At 39.6% G+C, this 10,738-nt stretch overlaps 1 protein-coding gene across 1 annotated transcript; it reads left to right on the forward strand.

The window, feature by feature from the left end:
* Positions 1–4,485: 4,485 nt before the first annotated feature.
* On the forward strand, positions 4,486–9,343 carry fhl5 (four and a half LIM domains 5). Its single transcript, XM_083550331.1, has 6 exons — positions 4,486–4,642; positions 4,808–4,968; positions 5,326–5,500; positions 6,091–6,260; positions 7,112–7,298; positions 8,105–9,343. The coding sequence occupies exons 2-6, from the start codon at positions 4,810–4,812 to the stop codon at positions 8,254–8,256; spliced, it is 843 nt and encodes a 280-aa protein (XP_083406457.1). The 5' UTR covers positions 4,486–4,642; positions 4,808–4,809; the 3' UTR covers positions 8,257–9,343.
* The last annotated feature ends 1,395 nt before the right edge of the window (positions 9,344–10,738 follow it).

Genomic DNA, 10,738 nt, shown 5'->3' on the forward strand with positions numbered 1-10,738 from the left:
CTAGATTTGAGTTATATTTATGACATCGTAAAGGATATAAATCAAGTGGGCGGAAACAAGCAAGACATAAGCCCTTGTTTGAAGAACTGGAGTTACTTCAAAATGCTGATATTTTTAGACACACACACACACACACACACACACACACACACACACACACACACACACACACACACACACACAATGACAATGGTAAGTACTACAGATCCATCTCAGCAAGCCTAGCAACTCTGACTGTGTAGATTTGTTTATTGTGACAGTAGCTATAATCCACTGACACAGATTAATCGGGTGGCAACTGCATGACTAGCGGGAGCTAAAATCACGAGTGACGATGGATACGAGTGTGCGCACACTTCACAAACACGGCAGGCCGTGTTAAAACTTGGCAGACGAAAAAGCAATGAGATGCAGGAGGAATCCGATATTGAACAAAGGATCTCGTATTTAGAAGAAAAATAAAGAAAATGACCTCTCAGAGAGCAGACGTGATCAATTTAAGTTGTAAAATCTATCATGCCGCTCTCCCCTTGAGTTATTTTTGCCTTTCGGAAAACGGTACTTCTCCGAGCTGAAGTATTCATAGTTGCTTTTTAATTAGTTTTGTATTATTGAAACCGCTTAAAAAAAAAAAGGGAAAAAAACCCCCACCCAACAGCTTGTAAATGCCATATTTAGCTCTGTCTTAATTACACCGAGAATGACATTTATGCTCTTTTCCATGATACTATTTAATGAAGCCATGTTGATTCAGCCGTCGCTGCAGATTTCCTGCATCTCTATCTCTCCTGCTTTCTTTCTTTCTCTCTCGGAAATCTGGTGATGGCGAATTAGTTCGCATCTCCGTTCAGCTGATGCTCAGCCAAGCCGAAGCAATGTCAGTGGATAGTAAGACTCCTGGCATGCACTCGGCACTTGGCACCGCATCGCGCTAAGCCTTTAGCGACCGCCTCCAGGCACAGACGGGCATCGAGTGTCTGAGGACACTGTGCTATCAAAATGTCAGATATCTGCATCAAATAGAGCGGGAACCGATCGGGTTACAGTCAACGAACTGTATAAAACTGTAGAAAGGACATTACTCAAAATCTCACACTCCGGTACTCATGGAAGTTGTCACCCTCCAGTGTTTTGTATTGTTTTTAAGACTTATAATCACACTCTTGATATCAACCAAATGAGGATGGGTTCCCCTTTTGAGTCTGGTTCCTCTCAAGGTTTCTTCCTCATAACATCTAAGGGATACTTTCCTTAACATCTAAGGGAGTCTTTCCTTGCCACGATCACCCCAGGTTTGCTCATCAGGGATAAAAATATCATTCCCTTTATTTATTAAATTCTTTAATGCTGCTTTAAGACCATGTCCATTGTGAAAAGTGCTATAAAAATAAACATAAAACTTGTTTATATGTTTACAGGACAAAATATTGGTGCAAAAAAGACAATGACCATCTCAAGGCTTTCATAATTCTTTTTTTTTTCTATGTGGCTGTTGTTCCAGCTACGTTGTTATGCATAAGAAAGGAAAAGTGGGACGGCTGTTGATCTTCTAAGCCCCTCGCTGTCTTGCCTTTGTACAGTATTCAACCTCTTTTTGAGAAATAAAGTGAAAGATGTTGGTGTAAATATTCATCTCTATTACTGTGAAACCTCAGAAGTAAAATTAGTTCTGCAACCAACTGCTAGCAGACTGGAACGGAGTCAAGCAGTTCGTCAAATGGCCTACAGTTGTTCCTGAAAGGCCTCAGAGTTTGTTAGAGATCAGATGAACATACCATATCATCCATATCAAAGGGTCAAAAATGGAGCCTGAGTATGAGGGCATTAAATCAACAACAACAAGCAACATGAAGCAGAGAGAGATGCTTCATTGTCTAAATAGTGTGCTTCAAAAAGTTATAAGCAAACTATATGGGACGAAATTTTGTGGACACCTGATCATAAAATTGAACATCCCATTCCATATTATAAGACTCTTTGTGAGATTCATTCAGCTACAACAATGTTAGTTAAGTCAGGTGCTGATGTGGGTGAGGTGAGGGTGCAGTGTTCCAGTTCATCCTAAAGATGTTCAATAGGTGTGAGGAAACTTCTGTTTAGCAGGACACTCAAGATCTTCCAATACAAACCATGTACATTATACTGTATATTCATTGAGCTGGCTTTGTCTATAGGGGCATTGTCATGCTGGAACAGGTTTTGGTCACCGAGTTCCTGTGAGGGATAAATTAAATATTACCATATCCAAAGACCTGCTATACAATTGTATAATTGCCCCCAGACAAATATATTGGATTTGTTAAACAGGTGTATAATTGTGTTTTCCATGCTGAGATAAAAAAAATCTATAGACTACTTATTGTTTTCCAGGTCACTAATAGTTTGAGAAGATTTTTTCCAATTCCTACAGGAGCCATTATGGGCTCTGATAGTGACCCTGAGGTAAAAGAGATTGTGTACCTTGACAGCAAGATAAGGCTTTCACTTTGGTTCCCACTATTGCTGACCATATCACAGAGCAGATTTAACAACTAGGCCATTATGGGGTCAAATCTGAAACAGCACAGACAGATTTTAAAGCCGATACAAGTGTACCAATTGCACCAAGGTGGGGCAATACATTATCTGTTGCTACAAATACCTTCCATGAGGTAGTGGTGCTAAAAACCATTATTGTAGATTTTAAATGAAAAAATTTTATTAGAAACCATTAGCACATATAATGATAATAATGTGAGCCTTATTTTTGAGAATGTCTTTGTTTTGTAGTCATTCGTAAATGTTTATCAGCCAAACCAAGCAACAACAACAACAACAACAAATCCTGTCACATTCGAGCACAAAACTCTGAGCTGAAAATAACCAAATGACAACTTAACAGCGAAAGTGCTGTAAAATATGCTTCATGCAGCTCAGCCATTTTAACATTTTAGCTACATAACACATGCACACACACACACACACACGCGCGCGCACACACACACACACACACACACACACACACACACACACACACACACACACACGCATGCACACAACGGAAGCGTAACTACTTTATTGGTGGTTCCTTTTTCTTTTGTATTTATACACTGTGATGTAAACTTGTATCATGTCTCTACTTTTTATATATTTGCACATTTCTTTCCTTTACTGCTGTAACACAGAAATTTCCCCACTGTGGGACGAATAAACGTATATCTTTTCTTATCTTATCTAATTGTTTTGTGTTTTTTAGTTTGAAATTTAACTTTAATTCAATGCCCCATTTCTTATATAAATGCATATGCAAACAATTTAGGAATAAATACTTCCAGATGGATAGGTAATCAGGGTAGTGTTTCATAACTCACTGCTTGTTACACAATGGCATCATGCTCAATTTGTTTTGTTGTCTAGGCTTGTGAACATGTTTTTTTTTTCTGTCTGAAACACACAGGAATACAGAGCAACCTCATATGGCATGACAGCCTTGTTCCATCTGCTCTATTTCTTTTATGTCCTCTGCTTTTTCATGGTTTCTGTGCTTGAAAAATCTTCTCTTAGATGTTTCTTTTCTGGTTGGCATGTTTGCAGCACAGTAGTGTCGCTTTCCATTGGATAGTTGGAAATGATAATAGTAAAAAAACACCCATTACAGAGACAAAATGTATGGATAATGGTATATGATTTTAAACATTCATTCCACAATTTAGTTCCTCTTTGCTGTTATAAGAACCTCCACTCTTTTGGGAAGATGTTCCACTAGATTTTGAAATGTGTGCTTGTGGAGATTTGTGCTTGCTCAGCCACAAGAGTATTAGTTAAGACAGGTACTGATTAGGTAAGGAGGCCTGGCGTGCATTCAGCGTTCACATTCATTCCAAAGTAGGGTGGTTCAGTAGGGTTGTGGTCGAGCTCAAGATCTTTCACTCCAACCCAAGTACAGCATATTCTGCACAGGAGCATTCTGGAGCAGATTTGGTTCACTCCTAGTTCAAGTAAAAGGTAAATGCAATGTTACAGCATCCAAAGACATCCTGTACAAGTGTGGGTCTCCAAGTTTGTGGTAACAGTTTGGAGAAGGACCACATACGGCAGTGTCTTAATACTTTTGTAAGAATTTGAGCGAGTTTGACCAGGGCCATATTTTGATGACTAGGCATCTGGGTCAGAGCATCTCCAAAACTGCAGATCTTGTCGAATGTTCCCGTTCTGCAGTGGTCGGTATCTTTTAAAAGTGCTCCGAAGAAGGAACAGTGGTGAACCGGCGACAGTGTCATGGGCAGCCGAGGCTCATTGATGCACGTGGGGAGCGAAGGCTGGACCGTGTGGACCGATCCAACAAATAAGCTCCTGTAGCTCAAATTTCTGTAAAAGTTAATGCTGTTAATGTTTGATGGGTAGATTTGTTTCAAGTGATTTTGCACAGAAAGAGCAGAGTCATGCATAGAGGTATGAGACACAGAGGGGGTTCTTAGAGAACTCCCATAAAAGGTGTGGACATGTGCAGCATGCTCGCCGTCCCCAGAGATTTCCGCTAATAAAGGGACAGTATTTATAGAAGCTCTTTTCAATGCATCCCATTAATCTCGGACTATCCACCGGAACGCCTGGACACCACACACTCCACACAGAGCAGAAGAAACGTAGAACATCACAGAAGGTACTGTATGGTGCAGTCAGTGTCATTTCTGTGCTATTATATGTTGGAGTACACCTAACTAACTGGCTGGTAAAAAAAAAAACATGCAATTATATAGAATATAGAATTACAATTTTGCTGGAACGGTGCATAATGTTTTTACGGTGTCCCGCTCTTTGTAAACAGCAATGTCTACCGAACGATTCGACTGCCATTACTGTAAAGACTCACTGCTGGGAAAGAAGTACATCCTAAAAGAGGACACTCAATACTGCACCAAGTGTTACGAGAACCTCTTTGCAAACTGTTGCGAGGGTTGTTCCTTACCGATCGGGTGCAACAACAAGGTAAGGAATGGGATTTGTTCTATAAAGTCTAGTCACAAAGGTCAAAGGTTTTGCAGGAAGTTGACCAGAAATTGTGCACAATCATTCACTGCTAATATCACTGTCGGATAAGCAAAAGAATACAAGAGATGCTAATACAAGAATACATGCTAAGCTACTAAATTAGTTGATATTGAATTTGTGAGTTAGCAGTTAACTGCATTGTCTGCTACCTGCGAACCACCGAAGTACATTAGCTGGAACACTTAGCAAAAGGTGTCGTTTCTCATTTTACTAGTAAAAATATATACATGTATAAAAGACAGCACAATTTTTTTTTTTAAAGCTAATCGCAAATTTTTTGTCGTTACATGTCAGGATCTGTCCTACAAGGATCGCCACTGGCACGAGAACTGCTTTAAGTGCGGAAAATGCAACCGCTCTTTAGCGGAGAAAGCGTTCGCTGTTAAAGACGACCTTCTGCTGTGCACCGAGTGCTACTCGAACGAGTACTCGGCTAAATGCACGAACTGCACAAAAACAATCCTGCCTGGTAGGACAAACACACAAACAAGGTTACATCTCTAAATGTAACCATAAAAGGATACACAAATACACAGTTTTTTCACAAATCATAGCTTGTAAAGGCTTGCAAGTAGCCGCATTATAAGAGGGTGAAAATGGTGCTTTAAAAAAAAATACAATGTTAAATTCAATTCAAAAGCATTCACGTACATATTCCAGGATGGCAAATAACCATTAGCATTCCCACAAATCTGGGGTCTCCTGAAGGTAAAAATGGACACGCTTTTTAAAATGCCACACCCGCTTTTGCACGTCTCATTAACCAATGTGGGAAAAGAAATCGAACTAAAATAGCGCTCTCTGGCAAATTAGGCTAATCCAAAGAACCCAAAACACACAATTAAACAGATGGTGTTGCTGTGAAAGGACAAGTTCGATCACAATTCGCTAATCACTCAAGGCATTGTGGGTAATGAGACAGTAAGCACTAACTTTGCAGAACAGCAGGATGAGTATCGAGAATAAACACGAGAGTGCATGTACTGGTGATTAGAAGAAACAAGTGTGTCCTGGGACCCGGTAATAATATCGTTCCTGTTTGTCTTCACTGTTTTTTAGGCTCACGGAAAATGGAGTACAAGGGGAACAGCTGGCACGAGACCTGCTTTCTGTGTCAGCGCTGCCAGCAGCCGATAGGAACCAAGTCCTTCATCCCCAAAGATAGCAGCTACTTCTGCGTCCCCTGTTTTGAGAAGCAGTTCGCCTACCAGTGCTGCTCCTGCAAGAAAGTGAGTGATGCTAGCCTCCATTAGAAATGGATATCTCTATTTTAAAATCAAATTGAATCAAGATTCTGTTAGGAGTGCACTTTAGACATTGGGCACCACTTTCACACAAACTTCTATAAGAAAGATTGCATTTAAAATAAATATCCGTTAGCGATTTACTACCCCACTTATCTACTTAGAGTTATTATTGCATTGCAGATTATTTCTAGTGGTCAAAAATGGGTACTGCACCACACACAGAACCAGTGCACACTAAATTAACATTTCGAGAATTTTCAGACAGCTGATAACAGGGTTGCCAATATTATTATTATTTATGCCAAATTGACCACCAAGATCCCTGAAAATCAATTTGTATACATTGTATACATATACATATTGTAGAATATGTGCGATTGTGACAGGGAAATGGGGATTAATGATGCCAGGGACGATGAACATCACTTTATTTTTTTCCTTTTAAAGGCTATAAAATAGAGTTTCCCATTTCCAATCCCCTATTCCATTTTTACTCTAGTTTCAAGCATTTTGCGTGGGTTTTTGAGTTTTGTATTTTCGATGAGTGCATATGTAATGTAAATGTCTTTAATCTTTCATTTCTACCAACCAGGAGCTTACTAACTTGATTCCACGTGTTTAAGCATGAGTGCAAGACCTTTGTAGATAAAACTGAAGACCCCTGGTCTGTAGCAAATCATGTTCTGTATATCCAAAAAATAGTAGTAAATATCTCGGTATTGCAGACAAAAAGATCAAGATGGCAATTCAGTGATTGTGACCTCTGATAATGAGGGAATGGAAGTAATTTGTTTCAAGCTATATTATAATTATTATTATTTTTGTCTCTGAAGGCCATTACTACTGGAGGGGTGACCTACAACGATAAGCCGTGGCACCGGGAATGTTTTACTTGCATCGGATGTAAGAGACAGCTAGCGGGGCAACGCTTTACCTCCCGAGAGAACTACCCCTACTGTCTGGAGTGCTTTAGCAACCTGTACGCTAAGAAATGCGTCGGCTGCACCAAACCTATAACTAGTAAGTCTGAAAAATATCATTTATATATACACTATATGGACAAATGTACTGGGACACCTGACTTTTACAGTCATATTTGGTTCTTCACAAAACTGGTACCACATCATTGGCAAACAATTGTACAGGATGTCTTTGGATAGCATAAAATGTTTCCCCTCAGCATGAACTATGAGACCCAAAACTGTTTCATCGTCACAATGCCCATGATATCTGCTTTACATGGGTTGAAGTAGAAGATCCTAGAGGTCTGACCTTAACTATATTGAACACCTTCGGGATGAATTGGAACGCTGACTGCACCCCAGGTGTGACCTTGTGTGAAAGGAAATCTAGTGGAACATCTTCCCAGAAGAGTGTGGATCATTATAACAGCAAATGCAGACTTAATATGGAATGGGATGCTTAAAAAGCCAATCTTTTGGTCAGGTGCCCACAAACTTTTGTCCATGTAGTGTCTCTCCAAATGAATCTCCTATGCCCTCCTAATATCACTTTATTACCTGGAATGTTATGCATTCATTTATTTTCCAGAGTTCCTAATTCTTACCTTCTCCACAGTTCCATACCTCTCATATTATTTTGTGTTACCTAGATCCTGTGTCTCCTAGCAACCTAGTTTCCTAGGACCCATATTTCATCATTTCTAGTTTGCCAGATTTTTTTTCTGCTCAATATAAATATAATATGAAAATGTTTTTCCCCCTCCACATTTATTGGAATGTAACTGAAGCCCATACAATGGGAGACCATGTATTGGCGAATAAAGAAATTTAATTTGGATAAACGATGCGCTTTATGTGTTTCAGGTCTGGCAGGAGCGAAGTATGTCTCGTTCGAGGAGCGTCAGTGGCACAGCGAGTGTTTTACATGCATGCAGTGCTCTGTGTCACTTGTAGGCCGCGGTTTCCTTACACACCGCGACGACATCCTGTGCACTGACTGTGGACGCGAGAAGTGATTTGGCGAAAGACAGTGGGAAAGAAAAAAAAACTGTTTTTTGATCTGTGATTCTCAGTGTTTTGCATGTCTTCAGTGTTTGAATGCGGTTGGGTTTCATTGCTGTTTTTAAGCCCTGTTTGGACTGGATTAGTTTTACAAATAGAACCTGTGTATCTCCAGGTGTAAATCTTGCATGTGGTGTGACATTTCCGTTTCTAATTAATGTTAATGTTCCTTTTTCAGCAACTTTGTCTAATTTGAGTTATTTGAAGAAAGAAATCAAGGTTTCTAATGAATTTTTTGCTACACTCAGTTTGTGGACACCTCACCGTTCCACATTTAGTCCCCATTTGATGTTATAACAACCTCCTCTTTACTGGAAAGATGTTCCTCTAGACTTTTGCAGTGTGCTTGAGGTCATTTGTGCTCATTCAGCCACAATGATGTAGAGTGAGTATTCCTAGGGTGCAGTCAGTGTTTTAGTAGGGTTGAGATCAGAGCTCTATAGCAGGCCATTCAAGATCTTTCACTCCAAAGCATGTAAAGCATATATTCATAGCGTTGGCCCCTGTCAGGTTTGGGTCTCCTGGTTCAAGTAGAAGGGAAAATTTCATGCCACCACATCAAGACATTTTATGTGATTTGGTGCCTCCAATTTTGTGGCAACAGTTTGGGGAGGAACCACATATGGCTGGAAAATTGTCCCAATACAGTACATTTGTCCAAAGAGTGAAAAAAATTTATACTTTAGAAAAAGAATGTATTTTTTTACATGGAGATGTAAACTAGAGATCATCATAGAGATAATTACTATAATCCCTATGAGATTTGGAGGAGTGACGACCTCAAAAACTTTGACCATAACCCTAAGAACGTCCTCGAATCAGCTGGTTTTTAATGTTTTTTTACGGTTTTACGTTTGAATAGAAATTGTTTAGTAGTGATATTTTGATCTAAAATGACGGCAAATGGAAACTGAATGTGCAAAACCATTGACGTTTATGCCATACTCAAATAAACAGTATTATTTTTTGTTTGTTTGTTTGAATTGAGTGGTCCCTTGTGAGTATGTTGAAAAATCTGCACAATAAAAAACCTTACTTGAATCATTATGGTGCGATGAGGATTCATTGAAGCAGTTCCAATAAACCACAGTCAAGACAGAATTGCATGGTGTTGAAGTATGGAATAATAACCATGTTGGTTCCTTTAACCCGGAAAAACCTCTCTAACCTTCCCTCCTTTAAAACAACCCCAAACCATTGTGCTTCCACTGTCTACTTCACTAGGGGTAAGGCAGTCTGCAAACATTTTTTCTCATGTTCTTTGTCTTACAGAAGTTCTTGTTAGAGCCCAAAATGTCACATTTGGACTAATCCTTCATACAGTTAATTCTTCTTCTTCTTTCGGCTGCTCCCATTAGGGGTCGCACAGCGGATCCTCCTTGTCCATACCCCCCGTCCTCTACATCTGCCTCTTTCAAACCAACTACCTGCATGTCTTCCTTCACCACATCCATAAACCTCCTCCTTGGTCTTCCTCTTTTCCTCATTTCTGGTAATCCTCAGTATTCTCCTACCGATATACCCTAAAATACAGAATAAAGGCTTGGTAATCAACTGAGCGTATACTTTGGAGTGAGCTGATTGAATGAGAGTCCTTTTAAACCGAAGCGGTGATTAGCGTGTAATTAGAAACAGGTGTGATTTATCAGTATGAGAGTGATTGTGAAACATGCATGTATCTTGAGGCTATTCGAGGCGTACGAGAAACACGATTAGTACCACGCATGTGCAAAAACTCAGGTTTTGTTCTGTGCATGTGCAGATCGCTGCCACTTCCTGTTAACGTTTTTAATGACAGTCTAGCATTTTGGATTTGTTTTCGTTTTATGTACAGCTTTAAGAATTTAATTTAAAAGAAGAAGTTCCTAAGTATCATATATGAACAAATTAAATAAAGAAATAAATATAGGTTCCCTGGTGGTCTAGTGGTTAGGATGCGGAGCTCTCAACGCTGCGGCCCGGGTTCGATCCCTGGTCAGGGAACCAACCCCAGCCATTAGGGTTGCACAAGCCTTAGTGCCGGTCCCAAGCCCGGATAAATTGGGAGGGTTGCGTTAGGAAGGGCATTCAGCGTAAAAACATGTGCCAAATCAAACATGCGGATGGTCCGCTGTGGCGCCCCCTAATGGGAGAAGCCGAAAGATATAGACAATAAATATATTGTGTAATATACAAATGTAAACTAATAATTGTCCATTTGTTTTAGTTGATTTAATAAACATTATTTCTGCAAATTTACTTAAATAGTCATTTTAATCAATATCATTTAATTGATATATTTAACTAAAAAACGTGTATTTATATAGAGCTAGACGAGATCATTAGTGAAGATCTATTTCCCGGTAACCACATGTGAATTGGGAATTGGAGTTCAGGTTTGAAGGCCACAGTGTCCAATGGGAAATTAATTTTTGATTCTAGTAGTCACCTAACATT

The sequence above is a fragment of the Silurus aristotelis genome, assembly GCF_946808225.1.
Source record: "Silurus aristotelis genome assembly, chromosome: 9".
In the NCBI taxonomy this organism is placed as follows: Eukaryota; Metazoa; Chordata; class Actinopteri; order Siluriformes; family Siluridae; genus Silurus; species Silurus aristotelis.

Coding starts and splice junctions, on each gene's coding strand:
- fhl5 (XM_083550331.1), top strand. CDS start 4,810: ATGTCTACCGAACGATTCGACTGCCATTACTGTAAAGACTCACTGCTG. Junction 5,501..6,090: donor CACAAAAACAATCCTGCCTG/GTAGGACAAACA, acceptor ACTGTTTTTTAG/GCTCACGGAAAATGGAGTAC. Junction 6,261..7,111: donor AGTGCTGCTCCTGCAAGAAA/GTGAGTGATGCT, acceptor TTGTCTCTGAAG/GCCATTACTACTGGAGGGGT.